The 27174-nt window shown below is 37.3% G+C and overlaps 2 protein-coding genes across 2 annotated transcripts in view; one reads left to right on the top strand and one right to left on the bottom strand.

The window, feature by feature from the left end:
• arl13b (ADP-ribosylation factor-like 13b) overlaps positions 1-27174 on the top strand; it is an 84282-nt gene that overhangs the window by 54492 nt on the left and 2616 nt on the right. The window contains exons 4-9 of the mRNA XM_039744968.1: positions 16166-16271; positions 21448-21650; positions 21947-22064; positions 25789-26062; positions 26554-26664; positions 27049-27117. Of these exons, the coding sequence (XP_039600902.1) occupies positions 16166-16271; positions 21448-21650; positions 21947-22064; positions 25789-26062; positions 26554-26664; positions 27049-27117 (881 nt within the window). The remainder of the gene's footprint in view (positions 1-16165; positions 16272-21447; positions 21651-21946; positions 22065-25788; positions 26063-26553; positions 26665-27048; positions 27118-27174) is intronic.
• stx19 (syntaxin 19) lies at positions 930-13253 on the bottom strand. The gene is made up of 2 exons (XM_039744969.1): positions 13087-13253; positions 930-3637 (listed from the first exon to the last, which is right to left on the bottom strand). Exon 2 carries the CDS (start codon positions 3590-3592, stop codon positions 2714-2716), a length of 879 nt encoding a protein of 292 aa, XP_039600903.1. The 5' UTR covers positions 3593-3637; positions 13087-13253; the 3' UTR covers positions 930-2713.

Raw genomic sequence — 27174 nt, 5'->3', positions numbered from 1 at the left:
ATTTTAATATGGAACAAACACAGTGCTATCAGTCAATCCAAAATGTTAATAAACCTGAAACCTGAATGTTTGACAACGGAAATGTGAGTGTGAACATCATCAGGGGAATACATATGTGTGCACAATTATTAGGCAACTATTAGTGTGCAGATTTATTATGCAACTAAAGGAAAAATGAAAATTTTCCCATCTCACTTGTTTATTTTCATCTGTTATAGTGAGAATAATAAACAAACGCCTCAAAATTTACAAATAAACATCTCTGACATTTCAAAAAAATCAATCAATCAATGACCAATATAGCCACCCTTCTTTCCAATAACAGTCATAAGCCTTTCCTATTCATGGAGTCTGTCAGTTTCTTGATCTGTTGACGATCAGCTTTTTGTGGAGCAGTGACTACAGCCTCCCAGACACTCTTCAGAGAGGTGTATTGTTTTTCTCCCCCGTAAATCTAGCGTTTAAGAAGTGCCCACAAGTTCTCGATAGGGTTTAGGTCAGATGAGGAAGGGGGGCCATGTCATTATTCCTTCATCTTTAAGGCCTTTACTGGCTGGCCATGCAGTGGAGAACTTCGATGCAAGTGATGGAGCATTGGCCTGCATAAAAATCATGGTCTTTTTCCTGTATCACTGTTTGAAGAAAGTGTCTTCGAAAAACTGGCAGTAGGTTTGGGAGTTGATTTTGAGTTCATCTTCAATGCAAAAAGGTCCAACTAGCTCATCTTTAAAAATACCAGCTTATACCAGTACCCCACCTCCACGTTGGAGTGGAGCTCTGTGCCCATTACTGATCCACAGGTCCATCCATCTGGTCCATCAAGAGTCACTCTCATCTCATCGGTCCATAAAACCTTTGAAAAAAATCTGTCTTCAGATATTTCTTGGCCCAGTTTTGACGTTTCAACTTATGTTTCTTGTTCAGTGGTGGTTGGGTTTCAGCCCTCCTTACCTTGGCCATGTCTTTGAGCACTGAACACCTTGTACTTCTGGGCACTCCAGGTAGACAGTCTGAGCAAAAGGCCAGCAAATTTCACTGTACTCCCTCCCAAGCTACCAAATATCCCCTCCCTTACCAAAATCCACTCACTTTAAAAGTGCCAAGGGAAACCATGAAAGATATAAATAATCAAAAATGTGTATTGAAATATATAACAACAAATGCGGGCAATACATACTTAATCAAGATTACCTCACAAACCTCACCAGTTTTCAAATTTTGTGTATTTTCTTGGCAAATTACACGTACTGTACATATAAAAGAAAATGAATGAGGTCCCTGATTAACAAAGAGTCCTATTTTAAATGCATTTGTAGAGAAGATTGAAATGTGTTATGGGCCAGAAAAGCAGATGGAGAGGGTGAAATGGGCACTATACTGATGAATAAAATATTTGTCTTACTGAGATATTATTGGCGAGCTTCTGTCTGTTGCTGTTGGAGGTATGCCTCTCTCAAGCAGCTCCAGTACACCACTGCACTTGCAGTAGCCATCTCTTTCCAAAAACATACCTCCCAGCTGGTGATATGTCAGGTTTTTTTTTTTGGTCAGCTATAAGCAGTTGCTTTCTTAAAGGGCTTCTTGTGGCACCAAGGCCTGTTGCCATAGCAATCTGAAAACATCCACTGGAAAACCTCAGACTAAAAAACTGTCAAGAGATGCCATCCCATTACTCTGAAATTCACAGACAGCAAATGCTAAAAATGTTTATGCAGCAAAACAATCACAACTGTACAGATGAAGGGAAAATGTGACAGCACTGTATGGCAGAGGCACAAAATTTAATTGTAAAGATTTGGCCCAAAGCCAAAAGTGCAAGATTTTCTTTGGTGGTCAAGATGGTTTAATGTTCACTTTAAAAATACATTGTCCATGAAAGCCTCTATGTATAAAGTGTCTGAAAACACCAATTTCACTTTTACTCAAATTGTTAAACAGAAGCAAAGCTTTTCTTTCTGCTGGTTAACATTTTTCCCATTATTCACAGCTGAAGCTGCTGCTTTTTTGTCAGGTATTATGCTTTTGTTGAACTCAAAATACACACGTCTTCCTGTCTTTTAAAGTATTAGGTTTTAGTTGTTGACATTCAATGTGGATTTTATTAACCAGATGCTAAGCTATGGAGTATCACGGGATTCATTTAGTGACTTCATAGCACTTGTAATATGATTTTGAATAATCAATGGGTTACTAAATGCCTCTAGTCATATAGAACATCCTTCACCCCTAAAGAAAAGCCAATCAGTTTCCCCCATAGTCTTTCTAAACTGAACTGTTTATACTAGCCCTCCACTAATGTGAACCTTTACATCATGAAAAGCTGAGATTAATACCTCTACAATCTCACATAATTAAATTTTAGTAACTAAGCATGCTTTAGATTCATAACAGATAGTGACACTAGACTTTTCTTTATCACAACTCATCTGAGAACAAAAGCACTGTTAACACTGCTAGTTAAAACCATTGATTTTCTTTATTCTTCTGAGAAAACTCTATATAAATAAAATTAATACTGCAGCTGTAAAAAATACAGTTCACTTCAACTATGTAAACACATTCTTATAATAATAATATTTTTGCATGTGTGTTTATAATTGATTATCGTTTAAAGTTTTAAGCAGAGCATAGCTCAGTGAAGAGACCAATTTTACACAAGTGAAATACTCAGTCCAAAATGCTTTTTTGTTTTTGCATATTTATGTCCAAATATTTAGTCACAGCACGGACAGCAGCAGCAAAAAAGCACTTTGCAAGGATTTCTTTGCCTATATTTCACTGCAAGCTTAATTTCATTATTGGATTTTTCAACATAATCCTTCGTTTCATTCACAATAGCCTCAATGTTATTTAAGGTTCCACTCTGCAATTCCACTTGTAAGTAAATCTCTGTAAAGAGATCCCGTAGGTCTTTCATTTGGCTTTCCAAGTTCAATAGTTCTTTGTGACGCTGTTCTATCTCACTGAGCTGTGCTTTTGTGATCTTCACGTCCTCTAGTAAATTCTCATTGAACACTTCCCACTTTCCTTGCTCCATCATTCTGTTAACTTCTTCATCTGTCACGTCTTTACCTGCCACTTCCAGCTGCCGCACAATGAACTGTTTGCACTTGTCCTGCTTTTCTGTCAAGGAGTCATTGTACTGAAACATAACATTCTGAAAGTGCTTGAAGAGCATATTATACTGAGTGCGTTTTATTCTGGTAATTGCAGAATCACACTCATCCTCTGCCTCTGCTCTCTTGATACTCAGGGACAGAGCCTCAAGACGCTTATGGATATTTTCTGCACGAATTTTAATGTCCCTTGTAATGTTGCTCTCCTTTTTAATGACACTGAAACGTCTCATACTGGATATTAGCCCCTTTTGTTGTTGGCTAAACTTCTTGACATCTTCGTCCAATTCTTGAATATCATCCTGAATGTGTTGAGCATTGTTTAGAAATGTTTCCACAACTGGTTCCTTTTCAAACACTATGGCTTGCTGCTTCATAGTAAACTCCTCATCAGCAGCCCCTGTCTCTCCAGTGACTCTTTCCTTTGACTCTGCTTCCTTGGCTCGTTGTTTCAGTTCCTCAAGTCGGTCCTTCATCTTTAGTTTTTACTGTATGCGTTTTAGGTATGCTATAGAATAGGCCTGTGGAACAAAAATATAAATATTTTAGGTAGTGTTTCTTTGATTGATCAACCGCTAATTAAAATCAATTTGATTTAAACTGCACACTTTGATTAATGATCTGTAAATTTGCTAATTTCAATGCATCTTCATGCAGTGTATTACAGTATGTAAAATTGTGCATGTGTAGTTTTACTGCCGTAAATTCCTGTAAACAGAGATCAGTCAGGCAGACTTTAAGAGGGAGAGAGAAGACCGTAATATTGTCTATTACACTAAAAAGTGGAGTAATAAACTGGTGAAAGGAAATCTGAGGAGTTATGTTGTGCAAGTTCATATGTCCTCCAGCTGAACTTGCAGTGTAGGAAAAGGAACCTCCGCAACAAAGAGGTCTGTGTTTGCCAGAAATTAAAGAGAAAGCTCATTTAATGAGTTCAGACCTTTTAATTACAATCGACAAACCTTGTCTGAGTGTGGACAAGCTTGAATTTAGTGCAGGTCTTAGTTTTTTGAATAAGAAAAAAAAAGAAAATGGGTAAAGAAGACTAAGCCCCCTTGCTGTGAGTAAATATTAAGCTTTTTAGTTTCAGAGCCAAATTTGTCTATTTAACTTGGCTTGTAATTATGACAAGCATTTTATTTTCTTTATGTCTTATGTATTATGGATGCATATTGTATGTGTATTTTATTAGTTGATAAAACTATATATTATAAGGGAATTCTGTTTATTTTAGTACTTTTTATGGTCCTTAAACAATAGGCCTATAGAAATATAATTTATTTTTAAAATATGAACAGGTAACACCAATTGTCTGCAGGTTAATTATAAAAATGCTAAGGTTAACACTTCTACATATCTTTATATGTAGGTTAAAAAAAATAAAAAGATAAAGAAAAGAAATCCATATCAAAATTAGCTTATTCTAGTAGTATGAAAGAAGTGATTGGTTATTGTCGCTAAAAGACCTGATTGGAGCCTTCCTAACATTTAAGGAATATAGAAAAAGAATAAAGTAAAGTTGTCTACTTAAACTATGTGATCTAAGCCCCCAAAATTAAATTACCACCTGTTGTAGGGCAAAGTGGACATTGTCCCATTTTATTAAAACTTTCAGTGTACTACAAAGCCTACTCTGTAGAAATAAACCAACTAACAGAAATGTAGAAAGCTAGTTGCCCATCCCATAATTTTTGAAATTCATAGTTACTTCTTGTATTGCCTGAAGTATTCTGCAACTACTCCAACATTTGGTCAGCTCGCTTGCAGAATTCCTTCTGATAACCATTTTAAAATGAAGAACTAGAAAAAAAAACTCAAAAAAATATATAAGAAGAGCCTCTTCAGTGTTAAGCATTTCTGTCTTGCACCTCTTTTATATCGATATATAAATCAGTAGAGTGTCGTACCATGTTAGCCATAGATTGATACAGGAGAAAATAGGGTGAAATGACACCTTTTATTGGCTATTTAGTTAGTCAATAAAAAGTGTAATTTCACTCTATTTTCTCCTGTATCGATATATAAGGAATTTATAATCAAATCAATAAGTTGTACTATTTAGTGCTAAAATGATTATTTGATATTGTTGATAATTTTGAATAAAATATTTTTGTTGTCAATTTTTCACATATATATTTTTAAATCAGTCAACATGCTCCAGTGGCTTAACGAGTTTCTCTTAAACTTCCTTCTATAGCCCATCCCAGCAGGTAAGAGAAACAAGGTGCAGCTAAGAGTGAAGATACTCTGAGCACATTTTTTTCCTGTAGACAGTGTTCTAACTATAGCACAGCCTGATGAAAAATTACTGTTGAGAAAATTTTCAAACAAAGCAAGTGTAGGAGAATTTTCTTAAAACATAAGTAAGACAGTAATATTCAGAAAATATTCAAGGATGATTTTAGCATTGGATTGGCTGTATGACATACTGCATAAGCTTGAACAAATGAAAACGAAACATCTTGCTGCAGAAGAAAAAACTATGCTGCAGCATTAGCTACATGAATGAACCAGGTGCAATGCCAGGAAATACTAAATAACAATATCATGACAAACAAAATAAATTTATAGTTATTTTGTATTAAAAATCTTTTTTCAGTGTACAGTGCACAGGAGGCTCTGTTGGGAGATCACCATTGAATAACAGACAACTGTAGTTATGCTCATTACATTCAGAGGATGAATATAAAGTGTGTGTTCATTCATCCAGGTCACGTATGGCATCATATTAAAAAGTAATTAATCTTCCCAACTCAATAATTTAGATATGTCACTCTTTGAGTTAAAATGATTACAACTGGCCTTTGATTTTTTTTTCATTATTGTGCCCTTCTGTATTATTTTTAGTTAATTCCATAATGGTATGAATGTAAAAATAATGAAAGCCTTTTTTGCTCTGATATGGCAGCAGGGTTTTTTGTGCTTTATTTACTTAAACCATGAGAGTCCCATAATCCTGCACTGAAATTCAAGGCTTGTTTGCAGGTCCCAGTAATTGGTTACATTACTGCTGTCAAAGCATGCACAAATGTATTTTATTTGTGAATTAATTCCATAGTGAGATATTAATGACATTAACAAAGTTTTTTTTTTTTTTGCCTTGAAATAGAAATAGGATGCCAGATTTTTAAACAATTGGCACAATTCTGATAATCACCTGGTGACAGTTATGCCCTGGCCAATTAGTCTGTTTATATAGTATTAATTAGGCTAAATTGTTCAGGGAATGGAAAGCTAACTGTAATTATTGTCTAACAAAAAAAAGATACAAAGTCCAACTGTTTAAAGAACATTAATGTATTTTTAATGAAACTAAGTAAAGTTTTGATTGGCTGAGAGAATTAGAGGGAAAATTGTGGACTGGATAAATCAACATCATGTTATAAAGACATACTGGTTGCTGCTCCTTTTTTCTGACAAAAATAGATGGCCAATGCCAGTGCAGTAGTTTGCTGTAAAACCAACAGCCAGCTCTTTGGAACTCACTTCTTATCACAGTAATCTTTGTTTGTGAATTCAGAGTGCTGTTTTATCTGTTTTCAAAAATGGATGTCATCTATGAATGAAATGTGAAACATAAAAGCCAGAGGCGGACACTTGAGCTGCAGACTAGTCACACCAGCAAGACAAGTTCTTTCCTTCATAGTTAAAAACTGTTAGTCAAAGGAGCTTCCTTTTGCCTCCAGAACACTCGACAAAACCCCACCCCAATGCCCAGAAGAATTATTGGATGATGAAAAATGGCTAGTAGTATGTGATAAAACATGTGAAATGGATAGGTATATGTGTAGCCTGCTTTGTTTAGACGTTTTCATCTTATTGCATGTGTATTTAGAGACTTCTCCAATTTCAGTTTAGGTGGCTAACACTCAACAGAAGTAGGATGTTTTTTTCAGTTTTGCTTGTGAATGAAGTAGCTGCTAGGACAGAAGCAAGATTTTCAGTTATAATTTCACTTTTACTTACAACTGGCTCAGTAGTTTAAAATTCAAGTTATTCTACCAAAGAATCAGGTTTCATTTGATATTAGCTATGTCTTTACAAACATACAGCAGCACAACCTGCAGCTAACAATGCTTACTAATGGCCACACATGATTAAAACATACTGTATTTTCAGGTTCAGCAGAATGAGGGACAAACATTGTGATCCCTCACATTAAAGTGCCTGTAAGCCTTCATTTGTAGTGTGTTCCTCCTGGGCATGTACCACTGGAACCACACACTTGATTTGATTTAAGAATTCATAATAAAAGGCATGGGAATATGACCTTGCTGGTCTTCACTCGGTGGGTGAGGGGGGTTGTGGACATACTCACAAAGCAGCTTGTTTAGTAGTACTTATTAACCCCTAAACATCTGATATTTCTGAACTTCCTGTAAAAATACTTTTCAAAATGATCCTCTTCACATAAAGACCCCAGTGTTTAAGTGGATCTGTGATCTGTTTAGGAATTAAGCTGATTAGATGATTGGTTGCTGAAGAACATATGTACTGTTTGGCATTTATTGGCTGTACATGTACTTATATGACACAAAGGGAACCCTCTGTGTAGGCATTTATTTGTGTTGCATTCTGTTTCGGCACTACATTTTAAGTTTGCTCCCCACATCTCCATATAAAAGACGTATCCTAAGAAAACATTTTGTATGATAGCAGTGATACTATATTTTACACTACATGTATGTTTTTAGTATGTTTGTTTTTTTGAAAAGTGCGAAAAAGACAAGGTATATATGAGTAAATGCCATATCTAAAGGAGTTAACACATTAAGCAAGTTAAAGATCTGTTGGATTACTTGTCAGTAAAGTGTCCAGCTGGGAAAGTATCTCCAATTGTTAAATCTACATTTTCAACAAATGCTGACCAGGGAAATGCAGTCACCTTTAGCCTTTAAACGTTAAATAAATATGCAAATGTATAGTGATACCTGTGTATTGGAAAGACTGTGGAAGTGTAGTTCTAGCAAATGTGAATTGGATTTTATACTGATGTCTGATATTTTAAATTATTATTGTGGTAAAAATTAAATGCAGACTACTGCTTCTAAATTGGCATGAAGAATGTAAATAGTGCCATCTCAACTGGAATGCTGCTTATATCAAATTCAAAAAGTAGTCGGATTCATTATGAACTTTAAATATCTGTATGTGTAAATCTTCTTGGACTTACTGTATATGCCCTATGAAGCAGATTGATTCCTGCTGTTTGGGGGTATTTTATTCCTTGCCTGAGTTGCAATTTTTTTATTAATATGCTGTGTTAAGCAATTGTGCTCATCTAAGTTTTCAGTAAGATTTCAGGTAATACTACAACTAAAGCAGCATCTTTTTTTGTAAAGCTATCATATGCAAACTTGAATATTTCAATTCTGCCCACATTTCCTGCTTGTGTCACCTACTGTTGCAAAAGTGATAGCCATAAAGCAACTGAAAGCAATTTTTTTTTAATTACCATATGAATGCCAAACCTGTTTTTGGGCATCACAGTTTTTACAGTAACCATAAAACTTGTAATCTTCTTTGTGATTGTTTATGTTGTTTTAAATTTCGCCTAAACCAAAAATTATGTGGTCAAAATGGGACTATGCAGTCTCAGAAAAAATGAGTGATTTATCCTATGTACAATGCAAGATTACAAGGTTCAGATTAAATATATGTATATATAATTTTATCTCCACAAAGTTATCAATAGCACCTGATGGGCACAGTGGTTAGCACTATATCCTATCAACTGTGGGAACCTGTGTCTGCGTGGTGTTTGTATGTTCTCTGTATGACTGCGATCTCCAAGTGCTTTGGTTTCTTCTCACACCACAAGAACATACATGGTAGGTTAATTGACCAACCTAAATTAGCCCCTTAAATCCATGTTTAATTACAGTCTACTACTTGTTGTGTACATGTGCTATCGGACAATAGGTAAATGTGACTTTCCAAGTCAGAAATTCCACATGAATTCCTAAAAACTCAGATATATGAATCGGACAAGTTGGAGAAATCAAAGCTATCTTATGCTTTAGTCAATTATCTAATATATAAAGCAGAGTCGATGTACTGTATGTATGTATGTGTGTATGTGTGTGTGTGTGTGTTTTTCTGTCCACCATACAAATCTACACCAGGTGTCCGATCGCCACCAAACTGGAGATTGGGCTCCTTTGTGACCAGGAGGAGGTCATGGGATATGTTTGGTTGGGAAAAATGTTTGTGGTGAAGAACAGGCACCTTTTCACCGACACAACATTCGGCACACGCGTTGCAACAGACGTTCACAGCGGCGACATCTAGCAGCACATTTGGTCCCTGTGCGTCGCTCTTAGGGAATCCCGGGAACTGCTGTAATTCCTGGGAAACCGGGAACGGCCAAGCTTGCATATATAGCTTGTAAAAATCGATAAAGAAATAACAGTTATAGTTGAAAATAATTAAGTGGCACGGTTTTTTGGCTCACGGTGTAGTGTGTTGCCGATTAATTCAGTCAACAACAGACCAGCAGCAGCCGTCAGTCTCCCGGCTCCCACTAAGACTGAGCACAGTAAACTGGGAGGACTCTGCAGCTCACGAATGCCGGGAGAGGGCAGACTTCATTGACGTCTGTCAGACAACAACTTGAAATTGCAATGCATCATTCTGTTGCATCTGCATTATCTGTGCCAAGAAACTTGCCATCACAGAATGATGAAAGAAACTGGATGCATCAGTAAAGGCTGAAATGGCAGTGTTTCAGAGCAACGGCAAGCAGGGCGTTGTTTAAAACGAGTATATCAGTATCTGATGACTGTGCTGCCTACTTCAGTGGTGCACTCTAGCCTGGACGATCGCATGCTGGACACACGATCGACCGGTACATCGGAAAGGTAGTGCAGGTAGATCACGTTGCATTCAAAATTTATTTATTTTTTTTAATGTTAGCCTATCATATATCCTCCCTATGGCATTTGCCACTTGATTGACATACATGACAGCCAGTCTGAGATCTCTTTTCTTCTAACACACTGGTCATCCCACATGCACCAATACAATCAGATTGTTATTCAAACTAGAAATGCCATGAATGTAATTACCCCGATCTACATGCTATCAAATAAACGAACCACACACCGTGGCTTCGCCTTTGACGCTGACGTCTGAGGTTCGAACCTAGAGAGGGGGTGCAGTGAGTGTATACGCCTGATGAGCCCAGAATTAGGATGAAACACGTGTTGCGTACTCTGCATTATTTGACAGTAAAACTATGCAACATTCTATGATCTGCTTCTTGCAACTGAAGAGGGAACCGTGGCGGATGTTTGCCGACTTGCAGACCAACCACAAGTGTTTCATGGTAGGTAACCACCCATACAATCAGATTGTGATTCCGACTTCGAATGCCATGAATGTAATTACCCCGATCTACATGCTGTCAAATAAACGAACTACATGCCGTGGCGCAACGTAAAGAGGCTTTGACAGTGACATCCGAAGTTCGATCCACGAGAGGGGGTGCAATGAGTGTGTATGCCTGATGAGCCCAGAATTAGGGCAAAACACGTGTCACATACTCTTTGCATTATTTGACAGTAAAACTATGCTATATATATATATATATATATATATATATATATATATATATATATATATTTTTTTTTTTTTTTTAATGTGGGTAAATCATTTCGACCTGGTCATTTTAAAAGTAGCTCGCAAGCCGAAAAAGTGTGGGCACCCCTGAACTAGATACATGAACTTATATGACAGCATGAACTGCTTGTAGATAAGCTTAGTCTTTTATTGGTGTCAACATATTGCAGTAGTTTTATTAAAAATAAGTGTCGGTCGTTCTAAAACCGTTCACATGTGAGATGCCTGTGCACTGTGTCATCCCTAGGATTCCCGGGAATGACATGCAGGATTCTCAAATTCCCGGGAATGGATTCCCTAGTTGCTCTTTACACATATTTCTTTAAATTGCCAAGTGACGGCGCAAGTGTCCAAGTATGAGAAGGCCGACTGCTTTGATCAGGTGAAAGGGAACTGCCGTATGGATGTAAACCGTGAACGACCCAGTGCACGTGACCAGCTTACACACCCGCGTTTCTGCGGTTCACACTCCCATACGCACTTATAGTGCTGTATTTAATTTGCCAACCTCCGTTATATCACACCACATTTGAACAGACACTCGCCTTAAAAAGACAGTATCCTTCCCCCACCATTTTCCCCAAACGCAGCACCAGTTGTATGTCACTTCTCTCTGTAGTTACCATCCCCAACGTCCATTAGATGGCAACACAGTTCAACACAGACGCTCCTTACAAACAGAGCACCCCTCCCCGCCGTTTTTCCCAGTACGGTTTTAGTGCTACTCTTTCTAACTTTCCGAATTTGTGGTGCTATTTGGTCGCTTTCCGCCTGACAGTACGATTTCAGCATTGCTCTTTCTCACTGACTGGTGCTATTTGTTCGCTTTCCGACGTATTGTAAATAATGTAAATTCATCTCACTGTAGTGCTTATTCTGTATGTAATACCATGTAACACATTATAATTGTCCTGCTTTTCGCTAATATACCCATGCCACTGAAAAAAGATGTAGAATTGGAAGGTCCACTTCAGATGCCACAACAAAGTCTATTTCAAGGGCGTGTGAAACGCCACAGCACACAGAATCCAGAGTGGAGGAGCTTACAGTAAAATGTCAATCAGAAAAATGTTTGTTCTATTTCTATGTTCTGTTTCTTTCATTTGGGAAATTCATTGGTTATAGATTCCCAGGCAACTCCGGGTACTCCTGCTAGTATAAACTAAGGTATTTCTTTCAAGCAAAGTAATACACATTTAACAAATTTAGTTTGCTCTTTATTTAAAATATATATATATAGTTTATCTTTATTTGTGTTTTTTACACACCATGTAACAAATCAATATAGCAACCCCGTTTTTCTGCTAATAGTTCCACCAGAAATTCATGTGTCTACACTTAATTGGGAAGGTGAAACATCACAACTTGGAGCCCCGAATTTCTCCACAGCATAAGATGCCTTATTATACAAGGAGATCAATTAAAGTCAGTTATTGATTAATATGAGAAACCAGCTGCCTTTGAGGCCCACCCCTAAAATGAAGAGTGTGGCTGAAGATTACAGTATAAAAAGATAACTTGAATAGAAAAGATGTGACAAAAGCTTTCTGTTACTTAATGGTGGTCATTTTGTCCTGTGGATTTTGAGCTAGAAAATAATAAATGGGCCCTGAAGTGAGGCAGAGCCAGTAGTAACATTCAGAGTCGCGTGATTAAGAAATCATAAGAAAATGTTTGAACAGAGCACTGGCTGTGAACTGATGAAACACAGCTAGGACTTAGGAGTATAGGTTCTATTGAAACATATTTGCCAAGAATAAAAAGTCTAGTGAATTCGGACCAAAAGGCAGGAGAGCCCGCTGTAAAGATATTTGCCACTGCTACAAGCCCAACTGCCTTTAGGCTCTAGGAGTATTCATCATATTGTTTAAAGGCACTATGTCAATCACACTTCTTCACAGCCCCATAATGACCCTGAAGCAGTTACTTAAACTTTCTGTGTTTGTGCTATATAAATGCCACAAGTATTCTTAATGTGAAAGACACAACATAAAAACGAAAGTATAGTATCCTTGACTGTGTGGTTTACTGAAATCTTGAAAAAATTCCATCAAGCAGGTTGCTCCAGCTGTTTCTGTTTTCCTCGATTTGGCTGCATTTTAGAGCCAGGCAATCAGATCTCCGTCTAACAATGAAGGAGGGATGCCATGTGTGTTTGCACAAAGCATGTCATTTTTTTTTTTTTTAAATTGATCACATGAAAGATGAATTCTGGGTTGCAGTAAATTTCTCTGTTCACTGTTATTACAAGGGATTTTACAACATTGCAAAGAAGTATCGAGGGTCAGCAAGTGAAAAGACACAAAGAGCATAAGAGAGAATTACAAATTTGAATATACAACATTGTTACCTTACTATCAGGAAGACTTTAAAAATTGCCCTCCTCTCTGTCCAGCTGTCTTTTCTTCTCAAGCACAGACCCATGCTATCTTCCATCCAGACGGGCGATGCAGTTCTCCGTACTGCACAGAGCTCCTTCAGGGCAGTGTTTACAGCTTGCCTATTCTGGCATTTGCTCTGAACATTCCAGTTTGAGGCCCTGCCCACATAAAGATCTCTGTGCCAGTAAGAGGAAACAAAGTAGACCTCATTAGCTTATCTGGAAAGAATCTGTAAAGAGTAATCCAGGAAGCAGGCACTCAGAATCAAGTCACCATTGTATATACCCTGTTACAATCAAAATAATTCAACATTGATTAGCGTTCTCTGTTTATTTTATTAATTAATAATCACCAAAGTGCTGCACGTGTCCTGTTTTTGAATATGGGCAAGCCCAAGGAGCACCACTCACAGCAAGTTTAGTGAGGAGGGTTTCTGATTGCTTTCTTGTTTAAATACTTTATCCAGCTTTCAGAGATCCTTTGAAATTCTCTCAGAAGGGTGTTGCCCTTTTTCTGACTTGCCAGCCCTCAGGTTTGGAGGTCGTCAGTACAGGAAATTAACTTCAGATAGTCATATTTTATTGTGAAGCTCTTTAAGAATCTTGCTGTGAAACAAGAAAAACTATGGAAGGCACTATATAAATTTAAAAGTTCCTAGTACTAAAGTGAGAAAACGATCAGCAAATTGTATTTAATGAAGGTGATGGTACACAGAGTAGGAAAACTTCAGAATTAATGCTCCAAAAAGTCACTAAGTGCTAGCCTGCCTGAAGTTTTGATGGAGAGAGCAGAGCAAAATGAAGGCATACATTTTGATCCCCACTCCTGTGGTCTGTTTATATAGTTGGAGCACTGGTAAGCTAAGGGGTCACATAGTGAACGAGCAGGGTAACCAGCACATAGATATCACATGCCAGCTTCATTTATTGAATATTGACATGTTTGTGTGTCATTTTGTTTTGCCTGTGTGAAAAGGCACCTGCCTTTTTGCTTCTAGATGGAAGGCTAAGGCACCTTGTAGTACTTTTTTCTAGTGCCTTTCCCATCAGTTCATGTAGACCTCACAATAGTTTTGCTGGCAGACGTACACACTAGAGAAAACTGGATAACTTCTTGAAAAAATATTTAAAAATGTATTTTTGGTAAAACCTGATAAGGAGAATGCAGAGTGGGCCCAGTACAGGACTACTGCCCTGTACAAGTTTGCCTCTAAAATGGCAAATGGTTTGGTGAATGATCAGCTAGGCCATTTTTTTTATACAACGTTGTGAAAAAGTATTTGCCCCCTTCCTGATTTCCCCAGTTGTTCCTGTTATCCAAACAAATGTAGTATTTTTAAATGATTATTTGATTATTGAAGGAGAACAGTTCACCAACACCTACAGCATATCAGCCATGTACAAAAATAATTGCCTCTCTAAACTTAATGCTTGGTTATGCCACCTTTAGCATAACAACTGCAATCACATGTTTCCTGTAACAGGAGATTAGTCTTTGGCATTGCTGTGGAGAAATTCTGCCCCCCTTTTCTCTACAGAATTGTTTTATTTCAGCCATATTGTACAGCTTTCAACTATGATCTGTCAATTTAAGGTCCAGCCACAAAATCTCAATGGGAGTTCAAGTCAGGGTTTTGACTAGACCATTCCAAAACCTTACCTTTGATCTTGTTTTCAGTTATTCAGGGGTGTACTTGGTCTTGTGCTCCAGATTGTTATCCTGCTGCATAACCTAATTGTATTTGAGCTTCAGATCATGGACTGATGACCAGAATATCCACCTTTAGAACTTTCTGGTAGAAAGATGAATTTACTGTATGCTTCTGTCAATTATGACAAGTTGCCCAAGGCCTGAAGTAGCAAAGCATCCCCACTATCACCACCATGTTTGACTGTGGTCATGATGTGCTTATTGTGGAAAGCTATTTTAGCTTTATGCCAGATATAACAGAATCCATGTCTTCCACAGATCATTATCCCAAAAATTTTTAGGGCAATCAAAGGTATTTTTTTTTTGTTTTTTGTTTTGGCAAATGTTACATAAGCGTTTATATTCCTCTTGTTTACCAATGGGTTTTGCATTGCAGCTTTCCTGTGGATACCAGGTTTGCCCAGTGTCTTTCTAGTGGCGAAATTATGGAGGTCTACAGTTAGATGTTTGTCTGGGTTCTTCGGTGTTTTCTCTGTGCTCTTGGAGTAATTTGGCAAGGCTGGCCACTGCTGAGCAGGTTTATCACTGTTTCAAGTTTTCTCCATTGAGTTAATGAGATGATGGTCATCATAGTGGTCCACCGCAGTCCCATGGTTTTAGTGCCTTTTTTGTAACTCTTTCCTGACTGATATGCAGTATTTCAGTAACTTTCTTTCTCACACTTCTTGGAATTTCATTTGATCAAAGCATGTTGTGCTGCTTGTTGAGACATTTTAGCCAACTTAACATAATCAGGAAGGTTCTATTCAAGAAATTTTTAGATTCAATAGGGTTGGCAGCAATCAAGTTTGAGAGTGTCTAGTCTAATTTAATCCTTTATCATTTAAATTCTAGTCTGTTCTATTTTAACCCGTTATTTAAATTTGGTTCACTGGTTGATTGAGTGTCTAAGGGGGCAATTACTTTGTCACATGGGTGATAAAGGTGTTGGTGGAAATCAAAGGATCATTTAAAAACTGTGTATTTGTTTAATCAGATTGTCTTTTGTATTATACTAAATTTGTTTGGAGCGTAGAAACAAGTGTTACGAGTAAGCAAAATAAAGGAAATCAGGAAGGTGGCAATATTTTTTCATGGCACTGTATATAGCAACTGTCACACTAGGTTGTTTTAGGGGACTTTTCAAATGTAAGGCAGACTGTTGATGTGCCAAAGAAGCAATAACACAAGCAATATGTCATATGCTTAAAGGCAGAAGGTCTCTCCAGTTTTACTGCTGGTTCACTTGTGTCTTTTCTGTTTGTATTAAATGATTTTACCAGAAGGATGTGACAGCTATCAAACCTTTCTGTTGTAGCTTGTCTACACATTTTCTGTTTTTTTGTGTGTTTTTTTTAGGCTGGCGAACAAGCAGGACAGAGATGGAGCATTAGGGGAAGCGGACATCATTGAGTACTTGTCTCTGGAAAAGCTTGTTAATGAGAACAAGTGTTTGTGTCAGATTGTAAGTAGAATACAGTGCTTTTTATTTTCTTAACATTTTAAATTAACTTATTAAATGGAGCTGTCAGACAGCATAGTATTTCACAACAATCAACACAGAAAAAATTATTTGAATCCTATCTCAAGACATTTTGAGAATAATGCAATATCAGACCTGGCCCATATGCAAGTTTTCTCTTGCCCCCAAAGCCATTCGCAAATACATTTTTTTTCCTGCTTATATTAAAATGATGTAGAATTTATAAAAATCAGCATCTGTAAAATCAGGCATATTCAGAGTGTTTGAAAGGGTTAGTTAATTCATAATTCATTTTAACAAGGGATGCAAGATATAGGAGAAAATTCATAATCAAATTGTTATTCTTGTCCTATTTTCTGCTTTGACTGTAATGCAGGAGAAAGCAGAAGGGCTTCCCTTCAAAAGCAAAGGGCTCAGACAGCTTCAGAGTCGGACATAGAGTAAAAGGTGCAAATGATAAAGCTAAGTAAGTCCCATAAAACACTGCTGTTCTTTTTTTGAAAATTAATGCCAGGGTTCTGAATGTGGTTAATAAACTTTATTGATAAAGTTCCATGCTACTATGGGTAGATGCACTGCACATTGTACTATAGTGACGGTTTCACTGTACTGTATAGATCAGAGAGGTCTGATGAGCATTTTGGAATAATGGTATTTTAAAGACATACTTTTTTGTATAAAAATATAATTCTCTGTATTAGGGCTGGGCGATATGGGCACAAAATAAAATCTTGCTTTTTTTTAGTGTTATGATCAATTTTCGATTTTAATCGATGTTTACATGAACTCAAGACTAAACAGAATTCAAAAACAGTTTTCTTTATTTTGAAGGTCTATGGAAATAACAATAGCAAAAAAGCTACACTTCAGGGGTGTTATAAAAATGAAATATACAATGCATATTAAATAATAAACATAAAATAAAGCATTAAATGCAGAAAAGTAATTTAACAAATAAACTGAAATACATTTACATAAAACAAAGCACCATGGCCAGGCAATAACAACATAAATTATAAATAACAAATAAGAAAGGTGTGCTTTTTCTCCCAACATTGTGTAGCCATGCAACAATAACACAATGTTAAACATTCTTTAATCATTAAAGTGCAAAAGAATAACAAGAACAGCACCAAAAGACTACCATATATCTTGAGGTTGTGTTTGATCCAAACAAAATAATGGTATACAATTTGTGAAACAGCTGTACAATGAATTACCTGTTATTTTTTTGTCTCAGATTTATTTAAAGTTTCACATTTCTTGCCAGGAAAACAAGTCTGTCTACAGACTCTGGCTTCGAGGCATGCCCTCTGACATGTCACAGTGTTGCCAACTGCACTATAGACCCTCTCAGAAGGGCACTTTTTGCAGGGATTGATAAGTATTTCCTAGCCAAATTACTGAGCCTTAGGACGATGGCTTCATGTACTTTCCACCGCTGAAGTGGGTCTGTGTCAGGGCACAGCAAGTAAGTTGACAGTTCAGCTCTGATTTTGTCTTCTTCAGAAGTCAGGGCAAATTCCACTGGCTCCTTGAAGAAGCTCCCGGGTATTTTTTTCCTCTTTGACACAGGCTCAGCATCTTCTTGGGGCACCTTTTCCAAAATTCCACACTGAACTTAAGGATCCTCTTCATGTACACTCACAGCTGTACATGATTCAGGGGAGGAGTCTTGTCAGCCAGCAAAGACAATAGCTCTATAATAGCCCTCTCCTTTACTCTGCTCACCTTGTCATGTTCTATATACATTGTCCAGAATCGGGGGTCTACAAGTGACACCATGTCTAAGAGTTCAATTGTAGCCAGATCTCAGTATTTCTTCTTCAGATACTCCAGTATGTTGCTTTTAATTTTTTTGTGAGCTCAGTCTCTCCCTGCTCAGACTTCAGTAGACTGTTGTTGAATAGGTGGAGCACCGGTTTAAGGAAAGAGATACTCAAGTAGGTTTCACCAGACAGTGCATCAGTGAAATCATGCAGTGGTTTAATGGCATTGTTCACAGATTCTAGCACGTCAGTGCCTTGCCATATGGGTACTAAGTGTCTTGTTTTGTTTCTTTTTTATCTGAGCCTAGCACTTGCCCAATGGCTTTCTCTTGGTTTCAATTATTTGTTGTCTTGAACTCCACTGTGTTGGAGGCTCAGAGATGAGCTGGTGGTAGGTAGACCAAGTTCAGTTTGTAATGCTGCAACGTCTCTCTGCTTTTTCCAGCTAAAGGACTTCATTGCACACTTTATTGCACACATTTTCTAGCTAAAGTACTTTATTGCACACTCCAGTGGCATGGTCAATCTTCCTGTCTTTCCCGGCATTCTCTGTGAATGGAGAGAAAAAAATTGGCTTTAGAATAACTAATTAAATCACTATAGTGACAAGAAGAGTATGTTATTATTATTACTAATTATAAGTACTTAGGCTATTTGAGTATAAAATGATTAATTATCTGGCTCAGATTAACACTAGAACCACTGTTTCCAACGTCAGTGAACGTCATATGCAGCCCTTTTGTATGCACTAATTTGCAGTTAGTGTTAATTAATAACAGCAGCAAATCTAACACCCTCAACCAAAAAGCCGTAATGTTCCTAACACAGTGGCTGCTCTGTCCTGAAATTGTACAGCTGAAACGTTTTCAAACGCAGTATGTATTTTATAAAATGTTGTATAAGTGGACGTAGTTTATTGGTGATTGCATGTTCTTCAGAATTTACACTTTTTAACAACTGTACAAAGTAATATTTTTATACAAATCCACTCAAGTGAAACAAAAGCTATAAGTTTTCAGGGTTGCCAGCTCTCACGCATCTGGCGTGACACTCTGGCTTTCAAACTCTCACGCTCATGCAAGAAATCTTACAGCAAATCTATATTATTCCGTTATATTAGTAATATAATTTACTACTATTAATAATTATTATTATTATTATTAATTACTATTGATTTAATTCAACATAATTTATTATTATTAATATTAGGTACATCAAAAGTGTTGGGGTATTTTGCACACCCTATAGACTATTTATAAGGTAATAAAACTGTTTCATACATGCAAACTTCTCACTGCAGACAGCTGACCAAAGTTGGCAACTCTGCGTTTTATTTGAAATGAACTGTAAAGTGCACTGTTTTTGACTGAAGTATTTATGTTAAAGATAGGCTTTTATTTTATGACCAGTGTGGGATTATCAAAACCAATATTTAAATAAATGAGCACTAAAATATGTGACAAACACGACTGTATTGTTTTATGGTGTTTTTGGGATGACAGCAACACTGCTGCTGTGAGGATTACTGACGGTCTCATTGTTTTCTTGATGGGTGAGTGAGCGGTATGCTAATGCGATGGCCCATTAACAAAAAATGAAAGGTGTGATATGTACTGCTGGCGGTTAAAGGTGGTCCTGGTGTTCTGAACACCGGTGGTTCTAGGGTAAATTGAGATTGGCAATAGGCCCAGTAGGCTATATAACCCACTTATCTATGGTGTTGTGCAGCCTGTATCCAAAGCACTGAAGGTGAGTCCACCAATTGACTTTCAAGGCCTTGATCTTATTTGTCTCCGCATCAGTGGTCATACAAACCATTTGGCCTTCTGTGAGCTTCCAGGATGCCAAGGATTCTTTCAGCCCTTGAGCCATTATTTCTCCCGTATGGTCATTGTGAAAGTAGGACGTCTGGAGGCAGATGCTTTTCAGTGACCAGTCCTTGTCAATAAAATGAACTGTCTGGCTCATTAAAGGCTGCATAGTTCTGCTCATCCAGAGATCTGTTGTTGTGGAGAAAAACAATGCTTTTTCCAACTGCACCGCGATTTCTCCCCGTGTTTCAGTGCACAAACGAGGCAATTCCACCTTTGCAAAATATTTGCAGCTTGGTATTTCATGTACTTGGGGTCTATTACTTTTAGCATTCTAACAAACCTAGGCTTTGCTACCATATTAACGGGCACCATGACTTTACCAATAGAACACCTCACTGCATCTGTAATGTTCTTCCATCTCTGCCCTGTCTTTTCATACGGTGTGACACTAGAAAACGAGGCAATTCTGGGAATATGATTACAGCTAGCATCAGAATTTCGATGGAAAAAACATTGCTCCCATTCTGCTGGATGCCTTTATTTCAGATGCTGGAACATGTTTGTAGTGCTGCTACTTTTTAACAGCCTTTCTTTTACAAACCTTACACCGCACAGTGCTCTGTTCCATGTCTGATCTTGCAAAATCAAACCATGTCCAAATGACTCATTAGCAGCAGTCATTTCTCTTCACTGGTGTTTGTCTGACACATAGGTCTCTGTACATGTTGTGGTAACTATTAGAATTACAGCTGCAGACTTATGTAGAAGGACATTAAATTAGATCTGATTTTTCAATTTTAAGCATTTTTCAAATTGATTTAAAACAAAACCTCGAATAATGGGATTAATTAGATTTTTCGCCCAGCCCTTACCTGTTTTAATTGCCATTTTAAGGCATTTTCACAGAGACATTTTTGTTTGCTAAGTGATAATTAAGTTACAATTTGAGTAAATCCTAGCTAATGAGTAAAAGTTATGTAATTTGGTACAGCCCCTGTGGATTTTCATGAAAAAAAGAGTATGATTTTAAAATAGTTGAATTTGTTACTTTTGAAAGAAAACACCAGAATGAATTAAGTACAATGTATGCTTCATAATGTCTCACTTTGAGTATGTATAAATTTGATAGATTTAAATTGGTATTATCTGTGTTTGATGAGAATGAGTGGGTGATTTGATGAGAGTGTCCAGGATTTAATGAAGTAGTGTGCCTGTTAAAGCGTGGGCGCCGAGTTGGGATAGGTTTAAGATGGGATCTGAATTGAAAATGACAAATATATTTGATGATCCCTGTTGTATGCTAATTTTAACTAATTATATTTGTAATAAGGCTTGTAAGTGGAAGAATTTCATGAACATGTATTACTTTTGATAACATTTTTTTACCGGCCATTCCTATTGTTGAAGAGGTCATTGTGAAGGGAGATTTCCTCCATTCTTCAGTTTCATGTTTTATTAGTTGCATAGTTTTTAAGGACAGCAGATAATACAGCACTGAAGGCACCTTATGCAGGTTAGGCCTTTCACAAGCTCTCTTGAAGCAGAACTGTGATACCCTGTTATGTATATCCATAGGAGCCTTGCTCTGCAGTTCTTGGGTATGGAAAGAAGCTGGACAAGTCCATTAAAAAAGGCCTTGGATGGTTACTAAGCAGTATTGCCAAAGACTATGAGGCCTTGTGTGAGCGTGTACAGAAGGATACTGCTGAGCAGAAGGCTCAGGAAGAGCGAGACAAAAGAGAAAGAGCTGAGAGGGTCAAAAGAGTGAGAGAAGAAAGGTAAGATAGGTGCTACAGCATTTCTCTGTCACAATTAAACAAATATCATTTGGGTAAGCACTCTGCCCTAGATGTAAAAAGTGTAATTACATCATCTAGGAAAACAATTAGAACACATCTTTCTATATTCTTGAGCTTCATCATCTTGCAGCTGTCAGTGACACTCCACAGACTGGATGTCATCATAAATCTTTTTCTGAATACTCGGGCCTGTAATCTGTCAACTCAGGCGTTTTTATACTGCCTTATTGGGTAATGTCTCTACTACTGGGTTTCCTGAAATATTCTCTTTGCAGGGAACAGAGGGAACGAGCAGAAGCCGAACGAGAGGGACGTCCCATACAGGAAGATGACCATGATTCCAGTACTATAATGGTTAATCCCTTTCAACCCATCGGTCATGTCATTCAAGAGGTATGTGATCATTTTTTCGAATTAAGATGAAGAAAGCAATGCAGTACCTTTAAAACTGTCATCCTGTGAATTTGCTTAATCCTCAGTCCAACAACAAATCACTCAGGTTATCTTTGTTTGCTTTCTGAATGGAATATTTACAACAACATTTAAAGGGACACAGTGGTCATCCTCCCTTCCTTTACAATTCCAGAGACCTTGGATCAAATTATGTTAACCCCAGCACTTTTCCTGCCTTGTGTCTGATACTGCCAGAATGGCCTCCACCAACCTTGAAACTGGACAGTCAGGTTTAGTAAATTATTAAATGTAAAAATATGAAAGATTTTATTACGTTTAAATTTTATCTGGCACATATCCACCCAAATCTGTGTTCTGATTAAGTCCATTTGATTTACCCAACTGTAGGACAGGAATGAGCAAATGTGTTCTTGGAGGACCTTTTTTGATTTTACATATTTCATCTGGCAGTAAATCGTGCCTGATATTAAAATGATTCCTTCAATTCTGTTGCTAATAAAGCATCGTGATCTAGTATGAATGCCAGAATCAATCCTGGCAGTTTCAGGCACAAATGCCAGTCCATCCCAGGATACACACACTCTCACTTCTGCATGATCACTTTTAAACTGACACTCAACCCAACCTTATGTCTTTCACCCAAAAGTATTTCTTTTGTTCCCCTAATTTTCTATGTTCAAAAATATCAAGCCATATAAAGTTAATCTCTAGGAAATCATTTTGTGTATTGTTTTGCAGTGTTTTTGATTCTAAGGTTGCTGTTTGTCCTTTTAGTTTATAGCAGGGCTATTCAATTACAAATTCAGTTGGTCCAGATTTTCACACCAAGAAATTTAGCTGGGCCAGACATTTTCAGCGGCCGGTACGCAGCAGGTAATGACAAATTTTAAATCAACACAAATGAACGTATTTAAAAACAAGTAATGTTTATTCATTGTTTCCCTTTGAAATTTGGTCATATCTGACCCAGGCACATTAAAACGTATAAAAAACAAGTTATATCAGAACAGAATCTGAGGTAGTAGCAAAACTTTTTTAAAACTTTTGAAATAAAAAAAATAAACATTTTGTTCACATCTGACCCAGGCACATCTCAAAGTGCATAAAAATCAAAAAAGTGCACAGTATTAGCAATAACATTTGTTTCCCTTTTAAAAATATGAGATCCTCCCCCAATTTAAAGGGGTGGTCATGACAAGCAAGGGATTTTTTTTTTCCATAGAACTTCAATTTACACGGTTTTATTCACTCATATGACAGGTTAAATTTGAGTTGATGACCAATTGCGTCATATTCAGCCCTTCGTTCAATATTCCGGCACAAGTGTAATCAGCCTCTCACTGAATTCACGGCTGTCCCATCAGCAGTGCCATGTACTTAGAAAGATTTTCCCATGCACGTCTCCACCTCTGACGTCATTTTCATTGCGACTCCCTCATACCCAGTGCGGGGTATAAACCAGCCTTTACGCGGCTCAGGGATATGCAAGGGGTGCCTTTACTGATACATATGTTAATGGCACATACGCTCAACAATAAAAAATAATCCGTTACAATATAATAGTTTAAAGTTGCAATGATTTCATTCACCACTGGCGAACTCTGTAGAAATGATAGTCGCCAAACCTATTTTTGGTCGCATTTGAGATCATTTTAGGCTGGGCCACTCTGAGGTTACTTCTGGGTCTAACGTGGCCCATGGGCCGCCATTTGAATTGGCCTGGTTTATAGGTTGAGTTTGTTTGAAGTCTTTAAAACTGGCATAAGTGGTCAGTTTTAATAGTTAATGGCAAATGGTATTATTTTTGTAACTACTCTTAAGAAGAATTCATTGTAGTACACATCTGGGTCATACATTATTAAATATATACAGTTGTCTTGAATGTAGGATACTGAATACAACTCTGATTTACCATCCTAAAAGACAGTATATGTATAAATGAATATACATTTTGAAGATGACAGTTCCAATTGCTGACTATATTGAATGCAGAAGTAGCTGAAGAGGTAAGTTATTTAAGAGGTTGGAATCAATGAAAACCTACATTAAACCTGTGTGTAGGATATTTGGTAAATCACCTTTTTAGTCAAAATTAATTAAAATCATTTTAGAGGTGATTTTTTTTCTTTTGCTCTTTAAATCACAACAAAACTTTTCACATTTTCTCAAGGAAGATTATTTCTCTAAATTGCTACTTATTTTCATTCCACAAAAATCAGCATTTCCTGATCTGTCTGCTGCTATAGCTTAATTTAGTTTAAACCGATCACAGACTTCAAACAAAAAGGTTCAGATTTGGTTGTTTGTTTTGGGGCAAAATCTGTAGATACTTAATCTGATTAATCGAGTCACACATACATTTCCATTGTGTTTATGTGTATCGAAAGGCCAGACAAGTATAGAATTTAAATTTTCTGATTTAATTTGGTAAACCTAAAGGCTTCAACACCCTGTTGTTGTCTCACACATTTTTTAATCCAGGCCAAGGCGGCTCTGTTCCACAGGGAGCCAGATTGTCTTCGGGGATTTAGTTTGGAAAAATTTCTCAAATGTGAGGCCTGTTACTTCTTATAAATGATTTATTTATTCAAGTGACTTGGTGCAGCTTACTGCCTGAATTCTCTAGAACTGTTTTCAGAGGAAAACGGAGAGGGATGCTCAATGTGGTCACTTTATTTTAGTTTCAAGAAATGTGATTTCATAATGCAGTGTATGTACATTCTGCTTTCTTCATTTTAGCCAACTTTTAAAGATTATGACTTCTTAATTGCGGGTGGTGTGATGAAGTATTAGTTAGTGCTGCTGCTGCAAAGATCCAACACCCTAGGACTGAATTCTTTCTGGAGTGGCTGTGTATGTGGACTTTCACGTTCTTCTCATGTTTGTGCCAGTTCTGTCAGATCCTTATGCCTTCCTGTAAGACAGCATCCTCCATCTTGTATTTATAATTAATCTTTTTGCTTGTGTTTAGCTCTTTGCGCTTGCTACGTTATGTACATTTTTCACGTTTGTTCACTTTTGAAGAGTATCCAGGTATTTTTAAATTGTTTTTGCTGCCATGACTGTATAATTTTATTTTCGATTAATGGCAGTATTTAGATCAACAAACTTTGGGAGGACCAGAGAGTCAGCTCTGAGCCCTGGTCCTTTGCTTAAGGTCTGCACTCATTTCATCTGTATGCCTTATTCATGGTTTCATTTACATGGATTTATTTAGCTGATGTGATTGGTGAATGCTTTTGTACTAAAACAAGGGTTGATTTGTTTCTGTGTATTTCTACTTGAGCACTGAGGGATTAGGTGGCTCAGTCAGGGTTACACAGTGAGTCATAATTAAGAAGTGAACTGAAAGTTCTGTGTTTTACAATCCAACACCATATACATTAAACCACGCTGTCTATTGTTTCTGACTTTTGACTTGATCCTCACAGGATTCTTAATTTTGTAGGATTATGTTTCAAGGAGCTACCTTATAGACCCACTGTTTCTCCTTTGTCTCCAAGACCAAGCAGTTAAAGTCCTGGGGCACACAATCTACAAAGTGCGAGTTAACTTTTAAAGACAAATAAGCACTGTGCAAAAACACATGCATTAACTGCCCTTTGTAAGTCATAAACCATTATTAGCTGTTACTGAATATGGTAGTTTTAGTACAGTACTGAAATATTTATATTTAAACAAACAACATTTATATATTTTTTAGAATGAACAAAAACTGGGAAAAGACAACCCTAAGAGGAAATCTGAGACTGAAGTTGAAGACAAAAGTGCAAACCCTGCAGCATCAACCCAGAATGTTAGAAAAATGGAGGCCACAAATCATCCTCTCGAGGAACAGAGTCCACGAGGAAGCAACAGTAGCATGGTTCAGACATATGCAACAGCACTAAAGCAGCAGCTTGAGCAGGAAGACGAGGGTGAAGAGGGGGATGAAGAGGAGTGTAGCGAACGACAGACTCCAGACAGTGCGGGCTCAGGTGAAGAAACATTTTTTAACATGGCTTTCAAGGATTTCACACTGTATGATTCAGCAATAACAACTCTTAAACATCCCGCTGACAGTACTGACATTGATCTAGGTTTGGTGTCTGCTTTATGCCAGATCAGATAAAGATAGAGGCAGAGCTAGAACCTGTTCCACACAACAAAGAATACGGCAGGCCCAGACCAAAACAAGGCACCATTCTGTCATGGAACATATACATACACACACTCTCCCTTGTAAAAATATTGCATCTATGACAGCGGGGCCATGTTGAGGAAGTTAGACTGTGATGATTCGTGAATCACAGAGCAACACAAAACAACTCAATCAGTCTTCATATTACATGCCATTGTGATCAGCAGTTATCCACTCAGCTGCATTTTAATCTTGTTATACACTGGTCATGTTTTATTTAGGCAATTCCAGTAATTTAGATAAGAATGAATGAATATGCAAATATATGTTTATATGTGTTTTTCACAGAGCAAACAAAAAAGAAGACTAAGAAGTTGTGTCTGAAGAGGAAGCACAGGATAGAGCCAGTCAGCACAGATGAGGCTGTTCCTGAAAGCCCAGCCCCGCCAGCACCCCCTGGTGAGTGAAGAAGCTTAGTGCAGAGAGGGAGGTGGACAGTAGATAAGTATTGATTAGTAAACTTCATGAAACTCTTAAGTCATAATGTCTTGAATCCATCAGAGGAGCACAAAATTAAAATGAACTGAGCAATTTTAGTTAGATGCTGTATATTAACTAACTACATAAGAGCTCATCTGGGTACCACCACTGCTGTTCCAGATGGGGCATCTGCCTGACTTCCGGAATTTTTTAAATGAATGCCTCAATGATGGCCAATCCTGTCTGAAGTAGCCTATATTGCTTAAAGAATTAAAAAAAGAAAAAAACTTTTTGAAACTTTTTCTGGTAAGATATAAAAGGCAGTGGTATTTATGTTTGACATGTTCTTATTTGTTGTTTTAGTTGGCTGGGCCACCCCAAAAGTAACTAGACTTCCTAAACTTGAACCACTTGGGGACACAAGACACTCTGGTAATTGAACTTGCTGGTGTTTAACACACAATTGATTTCACTCTGTCATTTGTCTGT

The sequence above is a fragment of the Polypterus senegalus genome, chromosome 2 (assembly GCF_016835505.1).
Source record: "Polypterus senegalus isolate Bchr_013 chromosome 2, ASM1683550v1, whole genome shotgun sequence".
Classification (NCBI taxonomy): Eukaryota; Metazoa; Chordata; class Cladistia; order Polypteriformes; family Polypteridae; genus Polypterus; species Polypterus senegalus.
Note: the sequence above shows the minus strand (reverse complement) of the source record. Positions and strands in the feature narration are given on the sequence as shown.

Excerpts from the sequence above, each read along its gene's own strand:
- stx19 (XM_039744969.1), bottom strand. The coding sequence starts at position 3,592 with ATGAAGGACCGACTTGAGGAACTGAAACAACGAGCCAAGGAAGCAGAG.